The sequence below is a fragment of the Rattus rattus genome, chromosome 8, assembly GCF_011064425.1.
Source record: "Rattus rattus isolate New Zealand chromosome 8, Rrattus_CSIRO_v1, whole genome shotgun sequence".
In the NCBI taxonomy this organism is placed as follows: Eukaryota; Metazoa; Chordata; class Mammalia; order Rodentia; family Muridae; genus Rattus; species Rattus rattus.
This window is the reverse complement of record NC_046161.1, coordinates 27819210-27845047: the sequence shown is the minus strand read 5'-3', so window position 1 is coordinate 27845047 and position 25838 is coordinate 27819210. Positions and strand designations below refer to the sequence as shown.

General features: G+C 42.4%; 1 protein-coding gene across 6 annotated transcripts in view; it reads right to left on the bottom strand.

The window, feature by feature from the left end:
- Arhgap32 (Rho GTPase activating protein 32) overlaps window positions 1-25838 on the bottom strand; it is a 252554-nt gene that overhangs the window by 116805 nt on the left and 109911 nt on the right. For 4 of the 6 annotated variants that reach the window (XM_032909362.1, XM_032909357.1, XM_032909358.1 and 1 more), the window contains exons 3-5: window positions 4206-4297; window positions 3404-3445; window positions 2988-3072 (exon numbers count right to left, since the gene is read on the bottom strand). In XM_032909362.1, the coding sequence (XP_032765253.1) occupies window positions 2988-3072; window positions 3404-3445; window positions 4206-4297 (219 nt within the window). The remainder of the gene's footprint in view (window positions 1-2987; window positions 3073-3403; window positions 3446-4205; window positions 4298-25838) is intronic. The other 2 variants (XM_032909360.1, XM_032909361.1) reach the window with 1 other exon arrangement.

Here is a 25838-nt window from a genome sequence, read left to right as displayed (position 1 = left end):
TGGAGTCTTACTGAGTATTGCAAGCCACACTTAGGATCAAGTCCCGTAACAGCAGTAATGGCCAATAAACATTGACATCTTCCGTCATACAAGGGAATGACGCCCAACTGCTGCTACAAGATTTTATGGGCTGAGGAGAAATGTATAAGTCCCAAAGAAATTACTGATATCGAAGTTTAAAGCAAGAAGATAAATGACTGAAGAAGTGTTCCAGAGTTGGGACATTAGAAAGTAACATCTGAGCCGGTCACTGACAGTGTGAACAGAGCTACCCAAAAAGACAGATTCTTCTAGGCACATTTTACCGAGTTTTCTTGTGTGTTCCTCAAAATGTATTTTCAATCTCATATTCAATTACATGTAAGAGAGTCATTTACCAAAAACATGCTTAGGATCAAGTGTACTAGGGTTTATCTACCATAGAAATCATTTATAAAGTGATAAAGAGATTAACTGAGACAAATAAGCCTTATTTTAACTGTTTGTACGAAACAATGTAGAATTGTTTGAAGGTCAGTACTGCTGTGTTTAGTTTTCCTATAAATGGCATTCACCAGGCTATAAAACATAAAACCATATGCAGGCTAAAACACAAATAGCAAGTCGAAAATCACCAACAGAGAGCCAACCCAGGTGTCCGCTATGGCTCCTTTACTATGAAATTCAGCTCATGGACACTGATAAGACGTCCTAGCGGTGACTCAGGCTGAACCATATCAGATGCAGAACCTGAGAGAAGTAGTTGGAGAGACCCTGCTCCAAAGGCAGAAAACAGACTGGTCAAAGCTGAGAGGATGACTTCTCAAGAGGAGTGCATCCAAATGGAGCATGGCCGGCACACAACAGAAGATTCTTGAATTAACTCACAAGGTGATCGAAGCTGGTCCCCATGAATCACCCCCATACCCACGCTCCTGAAACTTCCCGGCACATCAACGCAGCCCAGAAATCCTCCACTCGTGCACTTTGGACGGGAGGATGGCAAAGCCAAGTGAGTGTTCATTGTGCCCTCCCCTCCTTTCACTTCTAGTTGGCAGGCAGCAGAGGCATAAGAACAGAAATAAGTGTAACAGGGGAGTGCTTCCAGCAGAAAGGCTACCTGATACTTTCCCTCATGACACAGTCCTCCACTTAAAGAGATCTGAACATTCTTATCAGCTGCTAACACTATCTCAGAAAAGTCAACTGAGTACTATCCCTAACCTACATTTCTTCCATACATACATTATACAACTTTCAATCAAAAACGAAACATGGAGTTTGGTACTCTAGTATCTGACAACCCCATGCCCCTCAGCAACGAAGGAAATGAAACACAAAGGCCTGGACCTGCTTGCTCAGGGTCAGGAAGCTTTCCCAGTAGAAAGGCTAACACTAACTAAAGCCTTTAATCCATTCTATATGCTTACCAATGACAGCTTTGGTTTTGATTTGAAATCAGAGTCCTTAAAGACTTCTGGCCTGTTACATAATGCCAACATTTTAAATACTCTTCTCAATTTTGCTATAGATCTCTAGACTACTATTTCTCTTCCTGATGTCTGTGCGGTGTATTGGGATCTCAATGTTGTAAAGAACCCCCCCCCCCAAAAAAAAAATACACACGCCTACACCTACAGGAAATAACTGTAAAGCTATGCAAGTTAAGTCACTCAAGCACTTAGTCACAAAATGAAACGTGTGTTTAGTAGTAGCTTCTGAATAGTTCTTCTGTAACAAGATTATCAATTATCATCTGTGGTTTGAAGGAGAATGGTCTCCATAACTTCACGTTTGAATGCTTGTTCTGTAGTTGGTAGAATTGTTTGGGAAGGAAAGGGGGGTTGGCCTTGGAGGAGGTGTGGCACTGGAGGTGGTCTTTGAGGTTTCAAAGGCCCATGTCACTCCCAGTTAGTGTTCTCAGTCTCTGTCTCTCTGTCTCTCTCTGTGTATCTGTCTCTGTGTGTGTCTCTCTCTCTGTCTCTCTCTGTCTCTCTCTGTCTCTCTCTGTCTGTCTCTCTCTGTCTCTCTCTCTCTCTCTCTCTCTCTCTCTCTCTCTCTCTCTCTCTCTCCCTCCTCTCTCTCCCTCCCCCCTCCCTCACGGTTATCTTTTTAACACGTAAGTTCTCAGCTACTGCTCCAGTCTAGCGCCTGCCTACGGCCATGCCCCCCTTCCCACCATGATATCACAGACTCTCCTACCCGTTGGAACTATGAGTCCCAAATTAAATGATCTCTTTATAAGTTGTGTTGGTCACAGTGTCTCTTCACAATAAAAAACCATGACACAAGTATTAACCAAACAAAACATCCTTTGTTTGGTGACTTGCACTCAATTGTTAAAATCTCTGTGGCATCTTAAACTGCTAATTTTCCAAAACAAAGTATCCTGAGCTTTCATAAATCTTACAGGTCAATCCCACCTAACTGGGCTCTACGATGCAATTAGGAGAAGTAGCATACTTTGTGCTAGATGACTTCCTTCTGGACAGCGCAGAATTAAATTAGCAGGTGGAAAACTTCTCTACGTATTACCTTTTTTTGTTCCTACTCGACTATCTTTGCCAACAAAATGAAAAATAGCTTTTGTTGCTCTGGTAAAATGGTTTTTAAAAAATAATAACAACCCACCCCCTTTAAAGCTTTCATTTTTCACATTAAGGTGCTGGTGACTTAGCGGAGTATTCCACTTGATGCCAAGTGAGACTGCTGAGGACATTAATAACCAAGACACTAGAATCAAGCACTGCGGTCTTCCAGACTTCAACCCCAAGCAAGGCAGTGGTAGCGAGGATACATAATTTCAGAACTTAAAGTTACACTGCAAACCCATGGACATATGAACATGACACCAAACAAGAAAAGCAAAGAAGTCCTTAATTGATACACATTAGTGTGGGGATTAAAAGGATATGTCAACTTGGAAAGAAAAATTACATCAATAAATAAATACCAAAATAACAAATATCACTTATCTCGATTCAGAATATAGGAAATTTCAAATATACCTGTATGCTGCCAAACTCCACGTTCTCATAATGAAAATGTGCACATTCAGCCATCTTTGGAAAGTGCCCCTTTGTGAAGGGTAACCTAAAATACATGAAAGCAAATATGAAACAAGATGCTTGACCGCTAAAAATCAGTTCAAAGATCATGTATTTTTAGAGCCCATGCAAGCAAAAATACTTGATAAGCACATGCACGTGAGCCACAAACATACACACAGACCTGTTCAGAACACATGTAACCAGATGAATACTGCACTGAGTGGATAGATACAAACCAAAAATAAAACATCCAGTCTCTTGATCTTGCCTCAAGTCAATGCTCACAGAGAAGCCATACTTCTGGCAAAGTAACTAGAAACTGCCAGCTTCTACGGAGAAGCAGAATTCACAACACAGAGCACACCAGGGTTTACCTGTGAATGTTGTCACAGCCCATCAGTCCAGGGGGGGTGGACCTGGGTACAGAAGGAACATTTTTATCCTCGTCTTTCCTAGACTTACCCCTGAAGTCTATTTCCCTGTCTAGTCCCCCTTTACCAAGGGAGACGCTGGGTTTCCTGTTTAAACTACGAAGGAGCCAGGTATGGGGGCATTCATAATCCCAGCACTTGGAGAAGCAGAGGCAGCCAGATCTCTGAGAGTTCAGGGCCAGCCTTGTCTACAAATTGAGTTCCAGGGTAGCCAGGGCTGTTACACAGAGACACCCTATCTCAACAAAAAGAAAGGAAGGAAAAAAGAAAGAGGCGAAGAGAGGCAGGGAGGGAGGGGGAGGGGGGAGAGAGAGGGAGAGAAAGAAGAAAAAGAACAAGAACAAGGGAAAGGGAAAGATTCAGGTATTTCATATAACAATAAACTCTAGATTCCTCTTTCAGAAAAGCAAACCTAGGATTCCATAATCCAACCAAAAAAAGCTGGTTTTCCTTAATAAATGAGATTATGCATTAGAGGTGAAGAGGCCAGCTCTCGATGTTTTTGTTAGACAAATGGAACTCAGTAGGCAAAAATGTATAAGGATGGAAACAAAGTGCATCTTTAGGAAAGCAGAGAAAGTTGTATGTAGACCTGATCAGTTCACAGTTGAATTACAATGTAAGGCTTAACAATATACATTGTTACATGCACAGGAAGATCTGAGTGAAATAAAACATTTCTGAGAAACGAAGAACCGGCATCCATTCCTAGGACTTTCTTGAGGACACTCCTGGCAGCACTTACTTCTTCACATGCTTGACCTTCATGCTCGCTGTGCTGCCACACGACTTTAGTGTGAGATCTCCAGGGATCTCCGGGACATCTGCTCCTCTTGCCTTAGGAAAAAAGAAAAAGAAAGCTATGGTGATTCTGTTAGCATTAAGACTTCTTTTATAAAAAAACAGAGCACAGATACATTTTTATTGGTTCTCAACCTGTACTAATAGAAACATGTTTTGATTTCATGTATTTTCCTTTAAATTATGAACTTACTTGACCATTAGCAATTCAGAATAAGCTAACAAAAATATTAAATTTAAATACCTGAATACCATGTAAAAGAAAGTTTACTGCAAAAATAAGAATGTCCATGTCATAGAATTTTATAATCAGATTATAAAAGCTATTAAGATTCTCAATACAAACTAAGACATCTCCTGGGAGTTACTGGGAGATGAAATAATCCTGGTCACATTACAATTACCAACCAAAGTTTAAAATGGTACTGTGGGGCTGGAGAGATGGCTCAGTGGTTAGGAACACTGACTGCTCTTCCAGAGGTCCTGATTTCAATACCCAGCAACCACAAGGTGGCTCACAGTCATCTGTAATGGGATCCAGTGCCCTCTTCTGGTGTGTCTGAAGACAGCTGCAGTGTATAATATATATAATCTTTTTTTAAAAAAAGATATGTGTCACTACCACCTGGTGAGGCACACTAAAAACCAAATGGTCCTATGGGCAATGGGACAACGGGTATTTCTCACTTCAAAACCTGAAGGAGCATGTGGCACTGCAGCATGTTCCTCAGTCTACGACAGTCCCCAGAGAGGATTTTGAAATTTAGTGAAACATTCAGCTGTCTAAAAGCGAGAGTTTCATAATAGTCTGAAAGAGAGAAAACAAAATTTAAGCCCAAGTATCTATCGTAACTGATTCATGTATAAGCTTAGATCAGAATGTTAATGCTCAATACAGGTTCATCCTGAGAACAGAAAAGTGGAAACATGCCCCCTGGTTCACTATCGTCAGGTTCACACTCAAGGTGTGCTGAGAAGAAAACTACAGCCTCTCACAGCTGGAAAAGGAAAAAGAAATGACAAAATCTAGGCAGTCCACACTGGATGTAGACTCACAATTTTCCTGCCTTATGCCTTAGAGTCCAGGCTCAAGAATCACAACCCTAACTAAATGTTTTTCTTATGAAAAAACTGGTGTGTGTGTGAAATCTGAATAATATTAAAAATGTTCCAACTCCGTGAGGAACTCGTAGTGTGAACTTGTAAGAACTGATTCTTAGTATATTTCCATAAGCAGAACTGGTGGTTCTCCATCGTTTTTTCTCCTTAGCAATGTTAACTATCATTATCAGACCTACTATTGCATATTTCAAGGCCAATCTTAGATGTTCCTTTATTCTTTTCAAGGTCTTCAAAACAAGAAACTATCTTGTGGTTTTTTTTAAGTTATGTGTGACAGTGTACATGTGTGAGAATGTGTTGTGTGTGTGTATGAGAGAGTACATGTATGAAAGAGTGTTATGTGAAAGTGTGTGTGTGAGAGAGTATACATGTATGAGAGAGTGGGTAAATATGTGAGAGTACACTTTGAGAGTGTGTGTGTGTGTGTGTATGAGAGTGTTCAAGTATGAGAAAGAGTGTTGTGTGTAATAAAGTATGTGTGTGTGAGAGAGTACACATGTATGAGAGAGTGGGTAAATATGTGAGAGAGTACACTTCGTGTGTGTGTGTGTGTGTGAGAGAGAGAGAGAGAGAGAGAGAGAGAGAGAGAGAGAGAGAGAGAGAGAACATGTAAGTAAATATAAAGAAACACACTGTTCCCTCCTTGGCTGTGACACCACACACTTTTTATCTCTGGTCTGGGCATTGGTGAAAACTGTGCTGCCTGTCACTTTCCCACCACTGTTGGCTATGGGGCTGTTATCGCTTGGAGCCATCTGTTGATGTTTCTGGTCATTGTGAAGCATCCCTCTTTGCTACTTTCTTCTCTCTTCTGTTATGGAGAGAAGATGAAAACTGTGCAATCAATTAATATATTCAGTGAAATAAAAATGTAGACCACAAAGTCAGTGTCTCTAAGCCAAGGAAACAAAACAAGCTCTAAGACTTCAAGACAGATGAGGCAACCATTGGGGCAACTTCACACAGAAGCTGGTTGAGTAATGGTTTCACTGGGCACCAGGCTATAGGTCAAATGCTGTAGAACTCAGCTTGTAGGTCCCCATAACCTCTACTGGATTGTGGCCATGTTTGGTCAGAGTTGGGTAACTGCCTGAACATTGTGGCTCACGGGCCTAAAGTATGTACCAGATGGCCCTTTAAGAATAAGTTTGCAAACTTGTCTAGTAGGTGACTCCCTCATTTTCCTTTTCTAAATGTTTTTATGTGGGTATTTAAAGGTATTTTGGCATGGGAATAACCGATGAAGGATAAGAACTGGTAAGATAATACTGGGTACAGGGAGGGGGACCGTGAGAGGAAGCCTGGGAAGCTCGAGCTAAGGCTAGAAGCCCCGGAGACCCTGAAGGGACGATGGGAGCTTCGCCTGCTCCCAGCACCAGGCCCCTGTCACATAGCAGCAGCCCATAGAGAGGTTTGTGGCCATCAGTCACCTAGGGGCAACACTCCAAGCCCTTCCACGTATAGAAGAGGCATCCCTAACATCTCAGACCAAGACAATAGGGAGCACCTACTGTCAGACCCCAGCGCACCCCAAAACTGGATATAAGATCCTAAGTAGAAGGAATAAAGGAATCTCATAGCAACAGCAACAGGCGGCGGCAGCAGCATGGGGACAGGGGCAATTCCCTTCCCTGCTCACACCCTTTTCCCTTCACTTGAACCTCCCACTTGGCCGGGCCAGAGATCTTTGCAGATAGCCTCTGGTATACAGGTCTACACTTGGGGTTGTAAAATAACTTTTTTATGAGGGGAAAATAATACTAGGTCAAATAACACAAGAGATTTATAAATGGGTTGAGTGGGTCCAAAGAACAACTGGGAGGTAGATTTTTAACATATTGCTTAGGAATACTGTGGCTGGCCAGTGCAGAAGTTTGAGTAATGCCTTCAACCTCAAACATTCTAATGCCTACTCAAAGGGAATGGAACTCTTTGATAGGTTTAGAAGAACTAGGAGGTGTAGCCTTGTTGGAGGGAAGTATGTCCCTGAGGACCTAAACTACTTGATTTAAAAAATAAAAAGTAAAGACAGATTTCTGCTTACCAGGAACCTCCCTTAATTTACCACCCAACAAAGGCCAACAGCCTCAGACATCTAGTTCCTGGTCAATCTGAATGGCCTGTATCAGCTCACAGACACTGCCATGCTGACGATCATATAGAATCTTTCTGTGTTTCTGACATTTTGCTCTTCTCTCTAGAAATTTAACATCCAATAAGTCTTTCTTTATACCCATGGAAAAATGTAACGAGGAGAATTCACTGAATGCTTACATACATTTTGTGCTGAACCTCAGGAAAGCCTCTGCTTATTCAGTAGGAATCCTTCTGTTTACCCGGCCAAAGTCCTTCTGTTTAGAGCAATGTCACCAGCACTGTCATTGGGGGTGGGAGTAAGGGGTTGGGGGTTACTTTGGACCTGAGTAGTATCCATGGTTAGGAAGAACTTTAAAAGATCCCCTTAAAAGATATAACAGAAGAATAAGACAAGACTTTGATGAAGACATCACTAAAGATAAGATCTAACACAAACAAGAGTATGAAGTAGTCCTGAAAGGAGATGAGTATCACGGGAGCAGAGAGCACCTTGGGGGATTCCATCAGATATGCAAAAGAATGCAAATACAAAACATATCCATGTTGCAGGATTTCCTGTATGGGAGTAATAGATACTTCTGATAGAAATGTGTAGAGCAGAGACTGAAGGAAAGGCCATCCAGACTGAAGGGGACTGCCACACATGGGGATCAATCCCACATGCAATCACTATTGGGGATGCTGAGATGAGCTTGCTGACAGGAGCCTGGTATGGATGCCTCCTGAGAGACTCTGCTGGAGCCTGACAAATACAGAGGTAGATGCTCGTAGCCAACCATTTGACTGAGAATGGGGTCTCCAGTGGAAGAGTTGGAGAAAGGACTGAGGTAACTGACGGGGTTTGCAACCCCTTAGGAAGAACAACAGTACCAACCAACCAGACTCCCCAGAGTTCCCAGGGACTAAACCACCAACTAAAGAGTACACATGGAGCAACTCATGGCTCCAGCCACATATGTAGCAGAGGATTAGCCTTGTCAGGCATCAATGGGAGGAGAGGCCCTTGGTCCTGTGAAGATTAGATGTCCCAGTGTAGGGGGATGCCAAGGCGGGGAGATGGGAGTGGGGGGTGGGGGAGCACCCTCATGGAGGCAGGGGATGGGATAATGGGATGGAGTTTTCTGGAGGGGAAATTGGAAAGGGGAAAACATTTGAAGTGTAAATAAAGGAAATATCTAATAAAAGAAAAAAAAAGAAAAGGTAGACTGAGAGGCATTCAAGAGCTTCCTGAATTTTACGTAACATTCTATGTTTAAATCTTGATCTTGTTCATATATCAAGAAAACAAGTAAAAATTATATATATACATATATATAGTGTGTAATTATGTGATATGTATGATTTTATATGTGTATACATTTTATATATGTGTGTATATATGTCATTATTACATATGGAGAAATTACTTCCCATATGTAAACTGGGATTCCATTAAAAGATAAATAAAAATAAAATGGTGAAAAAGAAGACAACAGTAAAATAGAAAATTATAAGCCAGTTGCAAAACAGCAAAACAAATGTATTTTATTAATAAAAATACATCATAACCAAATTGTTCCAGAAATATAAGAGGGATATAGTATTTCTAAATCTATGTGTATTTTTCAGTCTTTTTTTTTTTCTTTTTTCTTTTTTTTTTTCGGAGCTGGGGACCGAACCCAGGGCCTTGCAAGTGCTCTACCACTGAGCTAAATCCCCAACCCTCTTTCAGTCTTAATTATAAGTAAAATGAATGGGGTAAACATTACGATACAGACATAATATGTAATTTATGTAATAAAACTCAACACGTCCTCATGAAGAGACTGTCTGTGGCGTTTACGGCTGAGGCTGGAAGCTGAAGCCACTCATCTCCGACCTATCACATCCTGCCGAGCCAGGACGACTGATTTTCTTTTCTGCCATTTTCATCTTACACTGGCAAATACAAATTGTCACCTGCATAAAGGGCTACTCTCTTCTGAGATTATTTCTAGTAACTAAGAATCGGAGACTATAGATTTCTATTAGCACAGGACCAGACAAGCACAGTAACGCTGCGTCCATGCAAGGGACTAACCACTGCTGCAAAGCAATCAGGAAGACTCCATCTACCGCTGTGGGGAGTCTTCACCATGCTACCTCGAAAACAGTAAAAATGGCTTTGCACGTGTGTTTCACTTCAAAAAAAAAATAGAAGAGCAGGCAAAAAACTAATTTAAATGTTTACCAACGGGGAAGACAGAAAAAAGGAAAAAGGACAGATTGTTCCTATTTTGAGATCTTGAGGCCACATAAGTGAGTTAAATAACAGTAAAAATAAATTAAAATGGGAAAAAGCAGCGCCCTCTAAAAATAGAGAATGAAATAAAAGGAATGATCCTAATTATATGTTAGCAGCTAGGCAGAGAGGGAGTACTTCAAGTGCAATAAGAAAACAGGATGTCCCCCCAAGGCTATTTCCTAGAAGTAAAACAACCTGCTTTCTATAAAGCCCATATTCTCATTTGCAAATTATTGCGGGTATGAGCTGGGCCGGTAAGATGGCTCAGCACAAGCCTGCCCTCCGAGGTCAATCCCCAAAGCTCTGGTACGGAGAGAACCAACTCCCCAAAGCTGTCCTCTGACCTCCACATGCATGCCACGGCACGCGCGTGCCTGTTCTCCTCACACGCACACATCGAACACAAGCATGAACACAGTAACAAGCGATAAGGTTGAATTCAGAAATGAAATAAACAAGCAACCACTAATGTCATGAAAGCCTAATGTCTTCAGTGTAAGAAACAGTAACACAGAACTGAGGACTCTGGAGAGACATCGTAGTCCTTTCTGCCGTGCTGTGAGAAAGGGGTGCGCTGTGAGAAGGGTGTGCGCTGTGAGAACGGTGTGCATACTTCCCCACAGCTCGGCGACAGGACTGACAAGGGAGAAGGCCCTGAATCTCGGCCACGGCAAGGCGCATACCTGAGTGTGTGGGAAGAACCCACTGATGAGGTTTTGAACTGAGTTCTACGTGAAAACACGGCTGAGAGCTGACGAAACGCTGAACGTAAAGTGTCAGCCGCTGCACGGGGATGCGTAACAGGAAGCAGGTAGCTGCCCCACGGCTTTCATCCTGCCCCGAACACTCTTATGAAAGATATAAAGAGCACATGTCATGCTCATCGACTGTAGAGAAGCTACTGGAAGGGGAAGGGACACTGAACGCTGCAGGTGAAGAACTCAAAGGAGCTGCAAGACCCACTGAGACGAACGCCACGTACACCGAGAGTCAAACAAAGCCCTAAATCCACGTCGAAAGTCCGGTTGAGTAAGGATGGGGTGGGGCGCAGGCCTCCCTTGACGAGAGTTCATGTAACGTGAGCTGAGGCCAGAGACCTACCAGCAGCTTACTCTAACTCGGAGGGGTTTTCTTCCAGTGAAGCCAGTACAGCCTTTAGAAACACAAGTCTACACCAAGACAACACTTGCTGCTCTACGGTCTGAGCCAGTTAAACGATAAGGAACAACCAACCCATTCGAGAACGACATAATTTCATGTGGAAAAACCTGCGAAACTGAGAAAACAATGTTTTGCCCTGTCCTCTTTAACTGCCAGCCGCCTAATCCCCAGAAAATGACCCTGCTGCCCTCACACTGAGGCAGATGACAGGAGAGTCGTTCAAGTAACCAATTTTGGTGACCACCTATGCATATAAAGTGGTTGGTAGTGCTGCCCGGTGAGCTGCAACGTCATCCAGCAGTGATGGAGTGCGCCACGTTCTGAAGTAGACAGGAAAGCCACGTCGACAGTCGCTCCCCAGCACAGACTCACCCGCTCTGCATGTCTCTGGGTGGGAATCTCCTCCCACATGTCGTGAACTCCCTACTGGCGTGTCCCAGAACACTAACAGGCATTAACAGGCTTTAAAACTTTTATTCTTTGAGAATAAAATACATGAATGTAATGTTTTTGAAAATATCTAATCCCCTTGGCCCCTCCACTATTTTGAAAGGAGAAAAATGCACTGTGTGGAAAGTGCTTAACGTGTCGTAGAACTGAAAGAAAAATGGTCCAGCCTCCCCACTGCAACAAAGAAACCGAGGCCAAGAAAGAAGCAGCAGTTTGGACACTGTTCATCACAATATTTTAATTAAATTGGCAAGTAATTTGGGGATCTCTATACCCTTTAGTGGGCAATTCTCTGTTTTAAGAATAAAAAAAAGTATCATCATTCATTAAAGTAAAAAATATAAAATAAATTTAGGAGTTATGTTTTATGGGATATTGTATAATCATCAAATACATTTGGTACTAGTTTTTAAATTCTTTTTTATTATCTTTTTTTTACTTTTATTATCTTTATGTGCAAGTATGTGTGTGTGTATATGTGGGAAGTGTGCAGATGAGTACAGTATCCTAGAAGGCCCGAGGCCTGGCATACCCTGGAGCTGCAATTACAGTGTTGTGAGCTACCATACTGTCCTGGGAATCGAACTCAGGTACTCTGGAAGAACAGCAGCAAGTGCTGAGCCTCCTCTCTACCCTCATAGCACTGTTTTCCGTTAGCAGTAGCAATATACTAAATACATAAATTACCCCCAAGCAATTGGTTTCATGAATACTGAAGGATTTAAAATTCTGTGCTATGCCTATTTTCACCAACTAATATCAAATATGGTAAGTACATTAAGATGTTTAGAAGCAAAGGAAAACATGCAATGCTACGTGGGTAAAATGCTAAAACAAGCCCTCGGCCTACTTCTCCCTCACCTCATCCATCAGGGAACTTCAGTGAACTGGTTCTGCAAATGGACGTAAGGGCTCACATCAGTCAGACCTGGAACACCAGATTTATCTGGTACAGTAATTCACAGTAGATTTCGTCAAGCTAATAACAGAGATCAAAGTCTTCTTCTTTAAGGCTCCTGCTGGCTTTGAAGGCAGGAAGGGCCTCTTGAGAGTAATTCAGACCACTTACAAGAACAGAGACATGTTCCTCTCTGACAGCCAGGAAGGAAACCTGGACCTCACACCTAGGATCACAGGAACTAACTACCTTCTGCCCTCCACGTGACCGAGGCAGGAAGCTAACTGCCCCGTGGCATCTCCAGATGAGAGCCGAGCCCAGTGGGTGCTAGCTTCTGCATTTTGAGACCCAAAGCAGAAAACGTTCCACTAGCCCAACCTACAGAACAAGAAATAATAAATGACAAGGATGTTCAGCCCTAACCATGTGATAAAACTATCTGAAAATAAGTTAGAAAATATGGTCTCAGGTTGCCATTTCCCACTTTTACTTTCTGAAGATTCCATTTGCCTCTTATATTTAGCACTAGAAGGAGAGAGCACAGCTGCTTTTAAACTAACGTCATGAATATTATTTCTTGATAATCATAAAAATTACATTTCTGCCTAAAATATAGGTAAGAGGAAAGTGTGTGATATCTTTAACTGTTGAAAAAGGTAAATGAAATCCTAAGAGTCGTCTCTATGTGACGGAGCTGCACCTAAACAACCAGTCACAGCCAGGCTGTGCTGGCTGACTCCATGTCAACTTGAACAAGCTGTAGTCATCTGGGAGGAGGTAACCGGAATTGAGAAAATGCCTCCCAGTAAGACTGGGCTCTCAGCAGGACTGTAGAGCATTTTCCTAATCAGTGACTGAGGAGGGAAGGCCCGGCCCGTTGTGGGTGGTGTCATCCCTGGGCTGGTCCGTCTGGATTCTATAAGAAAGCAAACCAAATACGCCTTGGAGAGCAGCCAAGTAAGCAGCATCCTTCCAAGGCTGCTGCACCAGCTCCCTACTCCAGATTCTCTTGAGTTCCTGTCCTGACTTCCTTTGAAACTATGAGTGAAACACACCCTCTGCTCCCCAGTTGCTTTTGGTCACAGTATTCATCACAACAATAGTAACCCCAGGGGCACATGCCTACTGTATTCCCAGTATTCAGGAAGCTGAGACAGAAGGATCATGAGATAGAGAACAGACGGGGCTAAATATACAAGAAACAGACTGTAGTGGTTTGAACAAGCAACAGCCCCATATACTCAGGCATTTGAACATGAGGTCCCAGACTGGTGGGGCAGTTGAGGGAGATCATAGAACCTTTAGAGGGTGTGGCGGTGTTAGAGGGAATAGGTCACTGGGGGCAGGTTTTAATTGTTTGTAGCCTTGTCCTCTTCCAGCTCACGCTCTCAGCTTCCTATGTGATCAAAGGTGATAAGCGTTCTAACTGCCTGCTCCCATGCCTTCCTTGTCATTATGGACTCCCTCTCTGGAACCTAGGAAAAAACTATTCTTCTGTAAGATGCTTTTGGTCAAGCTGTTTTATCACAGTAATAAATTACCTAATTCAGTGTCCAAGAAAGAGAGAAAGAAAGAAAGAAAGAAAGCCAGCCTGCAAAGTACTATATATCTATATAATCTACTAGATAAATGAGATTTTAATATAAAATTTATGCTATCACGAAAAGACAACAAGAACAAATACATAAGGTATCTCTGAAATGATAAATGTTTACAGATACCTTTGAAGAAATCTTTAGTCTAATATTGTCCCACTTCTGACAAAGGAACAAAAGATAACAAGGAAAATTTAATAATTATTCTAATACCTTAGAAAATAAACACATTGAACATGGAGGATATTATAATAAGTGACAGCGTCAATATATGATGCATCCTTAGTGGATAAGTATGTCATAGAAAGAATAATGTAGCATGCTTTGAATATTTTCAGAAGAACTTGGATACAAAATATACATAGCAGAAACAGACAGCACAACAGTAATAACTTTCTTCACTTACTCAAGAGGCTTGACAATTTAATATTATCCAGGAAAACTATCCCCATGCAGTCTGGACAAAAAACAGACTTTCCTACATCTGAATATCATGAGTTCCTGTGAAAACTTCCAAAAACAGCCACAATTACTCAAAAGACATTCGCTAAGACTCTAACTGCTGCCCGGAGTCCTCTCCTAAAATTCTGTCGAGCATTACTGAGTGTATCCCACTTGATAACAACTGGCAGATTACTAACACGCACTAACAAGCTCGTTACCGTGACAATCTAGGTGGGGTGGTACTCAACTTTAACCAAGAGGGGGAAGCAAGCCTCTCTGTGGGGCCAGCCTGGTTACACAGTATACATTGTTAAGAGGGGAAGGGAGGGGAGAACAAAGGAAGGAAACATCTAGAGTTCTAGGAGACAAATAATGGTGGTAGGTGTATTTTCTAATGTCTGGACACCACAGACTAGGCCCAGCAACACACCAGCTAATAAATCACCCAGACTCCTCCACAGTCAAGCACTGAAAACCAGAAGCAGAAATCAAAGGAGGCTGAAGGCAGGTTTAAGTCCCTGAACAATTTGTAAGCCAGACCAATGTCCTCGAGTAAGATATGCTGCCCCTCTGGGTCAACTCTCTATCTCTACATGACACCAAAAGTGCAAGAAAGCCAGGGTAACTGGAGCCACGGCGGCTGGGAATGACGACGAAGCCGGATGCTCTGCAGCAGAAGCTGCCTTCAGGTTCACTTCTAGAAACATCTCGGAGAGCCAGTTAACAGCAAGGGAAGTCATTCCGAGGCAAAGTTTAAAGTAACTTTTAAAATTATTAGCAAGCACCATTATCACAACTCCTCTGCTAGGCAACAGCTGGTGAATCAACCCAAATTATCGCATTTACACATTAGCGATTTTATCCTTTTTTATAACTGAGACTCGGCTTCTCCGTCCCTTCTTACGTCACTCCATTTGCCATAGTGTCCTGGATTAATTCTGCTTCTTCAGATTAGACCTCATCCCAATAATACATGATGTAATTTCATCATGAACTTTATAAAAGATTCTAAGAAAAGAGAGCGATACACTGCAACCTTTGCCAGCATTTATTCGGATGTGGAGGTGTGCACACAAGTACGTGGGGGGATTACTCAGCTCTCACCTGTGTGTGCATGCCGTGGAGGGCAAGGGTTAGGCTGAGGTGACATCTGGGATTGCTCTCCACTTGGTTTTTGAGACATGGTCTCTCACTGACCTGGAAAACACTGTTTCAGCTAGACTGCCCAGGCAGCAGGACTCCAGGTTCCCCTCGTCTCTGCCTGTCTTTATCCCATGTGCTGGAGTTACGGCAGCACATTCTGCTTTAAAGTGAATCCTGGGTGTCTGAACTCAGGTCTGCATGCTTGAGCTGCAAGCAATTTACTCACTTAGCCATATTCCCTGCCCGAGATACTTTGTTAAAATCGCTTTTCTTCAATGATACTACAAAGTAATAGTGATCTATTCTGTGATAAATTACACACTGCACATTAGTTCCACTAAGTAAAAGTGAAGCATGTGTATATACACACACATAAACACACTCCAAAAAGATAAAAAAAAATCACCTCTTCATCGATTGCTCTAAAAAATTAATCCAGCTCTTCTATCCAAGTTGTAGAAATGTAAGCAATACAAGAGAAAATGCTGAAGTTCAAAGGGCTGTCTGTGACAACCTTTAAAGAGGAATGGATACAGAACATGTGGTCCATCTACACAATGGAGCACCGCTCAGCCATCAAAAACAATGACTTCATGCAATTCATAGGCAGATGGAATGAACTAGAAAATATCATCCTGAGTGAGGTAACCCAATCACAGAAAAACACACATGGTATGCACTCATTGATAAGTGGATATTAGCCCAAAAGCTCGAATTACCCAAGATGCAATCCACAGACCACAGGAAGCTCAAGAAGAAGGATGAACAAAATGCAGATACTTCCACTCCTTCTTAAAATGGGGAAACAAAAATATCCATAAGAGGGTATATAGAAGCAAAGCTTAGAGCAGCGACTGAAGGAACGGCCATTCAGAGTCTGCCCCACATGTGGCCCATATATATAGTCACCAAAACTAGATAAGATGGATGAAGCTAAGAAGTGCATGCTGACAGGAACCGGATGTGGATCTCTCCTGAGAGACACAGCCAGAGCATGTCAAATACAGAGGTGATTGCTAGCAGCAAACCACTGAACTGAAAACTGGACTCCCATTGAAGGAGGTAGAAAAAAGAACTGAAAAGGAGCTAAAGGGCTTGAGACCCCATATGAACAACAATGCCAACCAACCAGAGCTCCCAGGACTAAACCACTACCCAAAGACTATACATGGACTGACCCTGGGCTCCAACCTCATAGGTAACAATGAATATCCTAGTAAGAGCACCAGTGGAAGGAGAAACCCTTGGTCCTGCCAAGGTTGGAACCCCAGTGTAGGGTAATATCAGGGGGAGGGGAACACCCTTATAGAAGAAGGGGAGGGGGATGGGATAGGGGGCCTAAGTCCAGGAAACTGGGAAAGGGAATAACATTTGCAGTGTAAATAAAAAAATATCCAATAGAAAAAACAAAATCAAAATAACAAAAACAAAGTACCAATAAATCTCACTATTGTTTTAAAAGAAAGGAGGAGAAAAAATAGAAAGCAATGTGGAAAACTTGTATTAATGTCTGTATTAATGTAGTTTGCTATCTGTTGTGAAAAAACACTGGACACCACCAACTTGGGATTTGTTTCATCTTACAGGTTAGTTTATCATCGAAGGAAGCCAAGGCAGGAGCTCAAGAAAGAACCTGGAGACGGACCTGGAGCAATGAGGCTTGCTAGCTTGCTTCCTCAGGATTATTCAGCTCCCTTTCTGGTGCAGCCCAAGCACATCTGCCTAGTAACAGCACCGCCCACAGTGGGCTGGGTCCTCACATGTCAATTAGCAAGTAGGACAATGCCCCACAGACACACCTACAGGTCATCTTGTTTGGAAAATCTCTTGTGAACTATGTAAAGCTTGTGTTTGTATCTTCAGTTTATAAACATCTTCTCCATCACCTTCTGATTGGATTAATGAAGAGATGGATGGCCTATAGCAAAGCAGGAGAGGAAAGGCGGTCATCTGGGCAGAAAGAGGCACTCTAGGAACGAGTCAGGAGGCGGGAGATTTGCCACCAGAGGCAAAGGAGGAAACATGTGCTGGTGCTGAGGAGAGGTAATGAGCCATGTGGCAGAACGTGAATCAGTATAAACAGGTTAATTAAGTTATAAGAGCTAGTTGGAACAAGCCCAAGCTAATGCCAAGCTCCCATAATTAATAAAAACCATCTCCATGTCGTCATTCGTGACTAGCTGGTCAGGGACAGTCTGGGGGTACCATCTGATCAAGACACTCAGCAACTGAAGTTTCCTCTTCTCGGGTTACCTCCCATAGACTGAAGTTTGTATCAAGTTGACAAATCTAGCCAGCACAATGTTCAAAAAGTAAAATGAAGAGAAAAGTTCGGTGTTTTACGGGAAAAAGTCATTTCCTTTGGACCAAGAATAGCTCTTTCCCTTACCGGAAAATATTTACTGAAAACAAAGCAGTAACTAAACACAATTAAAGGCTCTACTCGCACAGCTCACATTGCAATGGGGTAGCAAACAATCACATAACATTCCAGTATTTGTAAGTGATACAGAGAAAATTAGAACAGAAACAGAGGGAAGCGCAGGGAGTCACACATGAATAAAGGCCTCTAAAACTGAGGACCTGAGCCTTGCGGTGACCTGGGAAAAAAGGCAAAGGGGCACACACAGTCATGGGCACACAACGGTGTGGGCACAAATATGCAATATCCACACATGTCATCTACAACTCATTTTTGGTATTTCTAATACTGAACATAAAATAATACCAAAATTCTAGTGTGGTGGCAACAAAATGGTGGAGGAACACAATCGTGGTGGTTTAGAACGTTTCCTCTGGGGTGTGACCTAAAGCTCGGCACCCCCGAGGATTGTGTAAGAGTCAAAGTGAATGGAGTAATACAACCAAGGAGGAAAGGACTTTAAACTACCTGGCTCGTAACAATACACGATGTTTGATACGGGTGATAAAATAAGTCAGTGGGTTAACCTAGACAATGAAGCTGAACAAGGGAAGGCTCTTTCTTGCAAGAAGTTCCAAAGATGAGACGTGTAAGTCTGTAGTTCATGATGTGCACATGTTCTTGGGCGTGAGGGGCATGGAGGCCACATCCACTGTAGCGGCAATGAAGATGTGGAAAGGACCAACCATAAAGAAAAGCATGGAGCTGTAGATGCCAACATTTATAGTGGGAGGGAAACACGCCTGAAAGGTATAGCCTTTATGAATAGTGTAAGCCTGGGGCTGGGGCGGGGAGCGTGCTGTGTCTCTAAGAGGTGGAGGGGATGGAGTGCACATGTGCAGAGCTGACAAGACTACGTACACTGGCTGTTTGCCTTAATTTTAAAACTCTGGTATTTCAGCAAATGGAACTGTATCTTGTTTTCAGAGATATAGATGTTAACAGGTATTTATACACCGACTATCTGTTTTCTTATCAATAGTTTCATTTGCTCCAACATGAACCGACCTGCTTCAGGCGAACTGCTGGCCACATATTAATTTTAATGACTGAAAAGTAAACAAAAGTGGAAATGTTCCTGACAGAAAGCATTAAAACGGCATACTCGTCACACTGCTGTGTGGCACGCTCCAAGCTGTACCATGAAATCCAGCAGCACCTTGGTTCCCGAGTGCACTGAAGCATTATGTTTTTAAAATACCAATGCTCACACATGTCACATATTGTTTGGTCTGGGTACTTATTTCTAATACTGAACCTAGAATGAATAACAAAACCATTAAATAGCTGAAGGAACATAAGTCAGGGTCAGGGTGTTCAAAACTGGGAAAAATAAAACAGACAAAAAACCTCCACCTCTCTCCCCCTCCCTCTCCTCCCTCTCCCTCTCCCTCTCCCCCTCCCCCTCCCCCTCCCCCTCCCCCTATCTCTCTGTTTTATGTTAGAGTTTAAAAGACCCTAATAAAGCAATTACTAAATAATCTCGATGCTAATTACAAATAATTTATTTTCGGCAATTTAGAAAGGTTCTATTTCTGTATTTTTGTGTGTTTGTTCAGTTCAGTGGTTTTGTTTCATCTGGTTTTATGAAGTGGGGGTAGGTAGGCTCTTATTATGTTGCCTAGGCTGTCACCCAAATTCTAGACTCAAACAAACTTCCAACTTGGTTTCCTAAGTTGCTGAGACTCTGGGCAGCATGTCTAGATTTGATTTTTAACTTTGTGAGAAGGATTCCGTGTGTGTGTGTGTGTGTGTCTGTGGTCTGTGTGTGTGTGTGTGTGCCTGTGTCTGTGTGTGTGTGTGTGCCTGTGTCTGTGTGTGTGTCTGTGCACACCTGTGCAGGCGCACTTGTACCCATGTGTAGAGGCCAGAGATCACATCAAGTGTCTTCCTCAGTTGTTCCCCACCATAGCTTCTTTGAGACAAGCTCTCTCTCTGAACCTACATCTCACCAATTTAGCGAGACTGGTGTTAACCAAACCAGCCTTTTTCTGCCTCCCTGAGCTGGGTGTGGAGAGTGGAGGGAACCTGACTGAATGTGCACTGTTGACATGAGCGTGCACAGGGAAAGGACACTGAGGTCTCAGACTCTAGGGATGGAGAGGATGTTCACTGGCCAAAGTATGAATGTGCAAGAAACAGTATGAATGTGAGAGTATGGATGTGAGAGTATGGATGTGCAGAATATGGATGTGCAGAGTATGGATGTGCAGAGTATGGATGTGCAGAGTACGGATGTGAGAGTATGAATGTGAGAGAATGGATGTGCAGAGAATGGATGTGAGAGTATGGATGTGCAGAGTATGGATGCGCAGAGTATGGATGTGCAGAGTATGGATGTGCAGAGGGTGGATGTGCAGAGTATGGATGTGCAGAGGGTGGATGTGCAGAGGGTGGATGTGCAGAGTATGGATGTGAGAGTATGGATGTGCAGAGGATGGATGTGCAGAGTATGGATGTGAGAGTATGGATGTGCAGAGTTTGGAGAGAGTGGATGTGCAGAGTTTGGATGTGAGAGTATGGATGTGCAGAGTATGGATGTGCAGAGTATGGATGCGCAGAGTATGGATGTGAGAGTATGGATGTGCAGAGGATGGATGTGAGAGTATGGATGTGAGAGTATGGATGCGCAGAGTATGGATGTGCAGAGTATGGATGTGCAGAGGAGGATGTGCAGATGGATGTGAGAGTATGGATGTGCAGAGTATGGATGTTCAGAGAGTGGATGTGCAGAGTATGGATGTGAGAGTATGGATGTGCAGAGTATGGATGTGAGAGTATGGATGTGCAGAGTATGGATGCGCAGAGTATGGATGTGCAGAGTATGGATGTGCAGAGAGTGGATGTGCAGAGTAAGGATGTGAGAGTATGGATGTGCAGAGAGTGGATGTGCAGAGTATGGATGTGAGAGTATGGATGTGCAGAGGATGGATGTGCAGAGTATGGATGTGAGAGTATGGATGTGCAGAGTATGGATGTGAGAGTATGGATGTGCAGAGTATGGATGTGAAAGAGTGGATGTGCAGAGTTTGGATGTGAGAGTATGGATGTGCAGAGTATGGATGTGCAGAGTATGGATGTGAGAGTATGGATGTGCAGAGTATGGATGTGAGAGAGTGGATGTGGTGAGTAGGGTTGTGAGAGTATGGATGTGAGAGTATGGATGTGCAGAGTATAGATGTGCAGAGTATGGATGTGCAGAGGATGGATGTGCAGGTATGGATGTGCAGAGTATGGATGTGCAGAGTATGGATGTTCAGAGAGTGGATGTGCAGAGTATGGATGTGAGAGGATGGATGTGCAGAGTATGGATGTGAGGTGCCAGGTATGGATATTAAAAATAAGGATATGAGAGTAGGGATGTGGAGAGGATGGATGTGAGAGTATGGATGTGAGAGTATGGATGTGCAGAGTATAGATGTGTGAGAGAATGGATATGCAGAGTATGGATGTGCAGAGAGTGGATGTGCAGAGTATGGATGTGAGAGTATGGATGTGCAGAGTATGGATGTGCAGAGTATGGATGCGCAGAGTATGGATGCGCAGAGAATGGATGTGCAGAGTATGGATGTGCAGAGGATGGATGTGCAGAGTATGGATGTGCAGAGTATGGATGTGCAGAGTATGGATGTGCAGAGAGTGGATGTGCAGAGTAAGGATGTGAGAGTATGGATGTGCAGAGAGTGGATGTGCAGAGTATGGATGTGAGAGTATGGATGTGAGAGTATGGATGTGCAGAGTATGGATGTGAGAGTATGGATGTGCAGAGTATGGATGTGAGAGTATGGATGGATGTGAGAGTATGGATGTGCAGAGTATGGATGTGAGAGTATGGATGTGCAGAGTATGGATGCGCAGAGAATGGATGTACAGAGAATGGACCTACGGAGTATAGATGTACAGAGAATGGATATACAGAGAATGGATGTGTAGAGAGTGGATGTGCAGAGTATGAATGTGCAGAATATAGATGTGATCCAACTCAGGTCCTCAAACTTATGTGGCAACAAGGGCTGCCAGCTTCACAGCCTCAGGACTGGATCTTTCAAAATAACGATTTTTTGTTAGCAATTGTGAAGAGTAGCTAACCATACCAGAAACAGAGTACTAATTTACAGTTTACTATTGCTTTGATTTTTACACTGTGTTTATATAAAATCCTTTAAATTCAAGAGTTTAGAAATTTCTGGATCTCTTTGAATGTTGACGAAAAGCGAACTTTCTCATTGCGCCATTCAAATCACCATTAAGCACATTAATTTCTACATAAACTCAAAAAGTAAGTAAAACTGTTTTAGAGAAAAATTCTCAAAGATTTCTCTCATTTTTTTTAAAGTGGTATTTCATTTGGGTAGTTGTTGAGAGAACAACAGTGCAAAGTTCATTTTTACTCTGTATTTGGCGTGAACATGAAGTTCTAGAGGAAGGTTAGTAAAACACTGGCTCACTTTTCATCTCTGCATTTTGATTTTCTTGTTTTAAATCTTTGGATTTATTTATTTTTAAGTGGATGAGTATTTAGCCTGTGTTACGTCTATGCACAATGTACATGCCTGGTGCCCTCTGAGGTCCAAAATGGGTGTAAGATCCCCTGGAATTGGAGCTACAGATGGTTTGGAACTGCTATATGGGTGTTGGGAACTAAATTCAGGTCCTCTGGAAAAAAAATAAGTGCTCTTAATCACTAATCCTTCTCTGCAGCCCCCATTTGTTTTTCCATATTGGGACTTGTGTAACTCAGGTTGGCCTCTAACTTGCTACACAGCTGAAGATAACCTTGAACTTCTGACCCTCTTGACTCTACCTTGGGAATTCTGGGACTACATGTGGGGAGTCTCCATACCTGATTTTACGTGGTCCTGGGGGATCAAACTCAGGGCTTGATGCACGCAGGGCAAGTATGTAACCAGGTGAACTGCACCCTCACCCAGGCTCCTGTACACTTTTATCATTCAGAAATTTGATATTTATTGAATGTGATGTTTTTAATGGAAGGATTATAGCACCAACCCTCAAGGAACTTACACATGAGAAAACTAAGAATACTACGTGAGATTATAACAAGGAACCGATATATGTGATGTAGGAAGTAATTTCCACATGTGCTCAGGTAAATTAATTAGCATTCTAACGCAGAATTCAGTAATTTTGTGTGCGTATTGAATGTAACACTTGAATACAGAGTGGACTACTACCAAAAAAATGCTGCCTTTCTATTCACAGATTCAATGTAGATCTACAGGAAGTTATAAAACTATAAGGAAGAATTATGAAAGACAATAATGGGCAAACAAATTACTAAAACCCTTTCAATGGAATGCTGTCGCCCCCAGGAATTACTTGAATTAGTAATGGTCTTGAATTTTTTAACTATTTTAAACGTTGTAAAATGGAAGTCAATTTACAGAAAATTCAAAGTAATTCAAATAGTCTTGAGTTAAAAGAGATACAAATCGTGTCCATTGGAACAGAACGATTTGCATCCACTTGCATCCACTGTAGCACCACGGGTCTGTAAATGAAGCTGCTTCAGCTCTCTGAAGCAGTTTTAACAGCTGACAGCAAGTACGACAACTTGACGAGATTGGAAATCAACTGAAAGGCAAGGTGCTGGGCACCCCACGTGGCATGTTCTCTTGAGGAGACTAATCGAAGTGGAAGACCCAACCCAAAAGTGGGTGGCACCTTCCAATGGTGGCCCTGATATAAGAAGGTATTTCATGGTGAACTGAGAGTAAATTAATATGTTAAGCTATACACTCTACGTATTCAATTCACAGAAAAATAACCCTCTGAAAAATCCAAGACAAAACCCCCTGTAAAACAGGTATCATCATCATCTAGAATTTCTTCACAGAATGACAAGCTTGTGACCTGAGTGGCTTCTCCAAGCCACTCATCCGTTAGTTGAACAGGAAAACTGATTATCAATGAGGTCAACTCAATTACAGTCAACTGTAGCAGCCTAAGAAATCCATCCAGGAAACACAAACTGGCTTAATTCCACTTAGGGAAGAGTTGTTTGAAGATTTGATATAATCGCGGTTCGTTAAAAGAATTACAATAAAATAAGCAAGTTGTGCTCCTTCCTTCTTGATGAATGGAACTGTACCCAACACGGCTCAGGTGCTAGTGAGTTTGCAGGAGATGAAGCCTTGGCCCCTGGGAGGGATTCGTGTGGGACATCTAGAGAACAGAATGCTCACAAATAACTGGAAGAAGCATTAGTTCAATACAACCCAAGGGTAAATTTACTAAGACATATTTTAACTGATTTGGGGGGAGAATATGTGTATTGCAGAAAAGGGCTTGGCTGGACATACTTCACCCTCTATACTGAACACTAAAATCTTTGGTATTTCTAAAGGAACATAACCTAAAATTACGGGGCAAAGCATAGCTTCTGGAGTCATCTGAAAGACTAGTAATCCTGGAGCCGTGTATACTCACAAGCTACTTCTCAAGCTATCACATACTAAGAAAGGAGACTGTTTCCCATGCAAGTTTGCAGTGAAAATGATTTTCAGACTCAAGCTATCCGCTCAGGGCAGTATAGTCAGACCTCAATGATGTACAGAGTGAGTTTCCATATTACAGATGTTATTTACCTGGGGGATGAGGTGCTTCTAACTGAATCTTATTGAGAAGTAGTTAATACGCAGTACAATGAGATATTAAAGGGAAATATAAGGAAAAATTAATAACTATAAATGCAAGTAACAAAATTCGATCAATTAACATCATAATCTTGGAGCTCAGTACAGCTTGGTGGTAGCATGCTTGGCAGCCTTGGTTTTTAATCCACAGTTAGAGACCATTATGCTTGTGACCTGATATTAGTAGTTGCAAATCTATCTGAAGGAAGAGACCTTTTACAAACTGACTTTGTGAGTTCTCATAGGCCATCATTGATAGATGAATGTTTATATTACATTTTTTTATGACAGGGAATACTAACTTTGAACTAAATTGAAAATAATATCATAGCTCATAAAAATAATTTCTTTATTTTTACTAGTAGACCTAAATTACAGATTATTTTTAAATAAATTAAATGAGTAGCTGAAACAGACTTTCTGGAAAATTACATGGATAGTCTTGGTACTTATTTCTCAACTGCAGTGTTGTCCCAGCAACTCAGTAAACTCCATGTTCTCAGGTTAATCGATTCAAAACCATGAAGTCATCTTTGACCTCTCCAGCTCACACTCTTTGCTCACAGTCATCAGTAAGAATCATTCCTTTTAATCTATAAACACTAGATTTAGACTAGTTCTCACTGTATCTCCCCTCACTGGTCTCCTGTGTTACTATAGCACCCCTCACTGGTCTTCTGTATTACTACAGCACCCCTCACTGGTCTCCTGTGTTACTACAGTACCCCTCACTGGTCTCCTGTGTTACTATAGCACCCCTCACTGGTCTTCTGTGTTACTACAGTACCCCTCACTGGTCTCCTGTGTTACTACAGCACCCCTCACTGGTCTCCTGTATTACTACAGCACCCCTCACTGGCTTATTTTACATAGCACCCCCTCACCTGTCTCTTGCTTCCTCTTTTGCCTCTTACTACTTACTAGCAATCTAGACTTCCTTTAATATGTCAAGCCAGATTCCGTCAGTCCTCAGTCCAAAGTCCTTCAGGGGTTAACAACCCCACACAGCATATAATGCCAAAGCCCTTGTCACTGTTTGTTCTCCGCTCGTCTCAGATTCTTCCCCAGCCCATTTAATTAGAGCCCCACTCTATGTGTGTTTCCTCCAGGTTGCTTTTTAATTCTGACACAGCTTTTACCTGACTTCTTCCACCACCTAACATGTTCCCACGTAAACACGCCTGCCCCTTCACGTTCTTTTGCATCTGCTCACAGTCCACCTTCTCACAACACCATGCAGCCCTTCTCCTGTAGCCAGCAATTGCTATCGCACACAGTATTCACCTCCCTGCGCACAGCACCTCAACCAGCACCTGGAAGTACTCG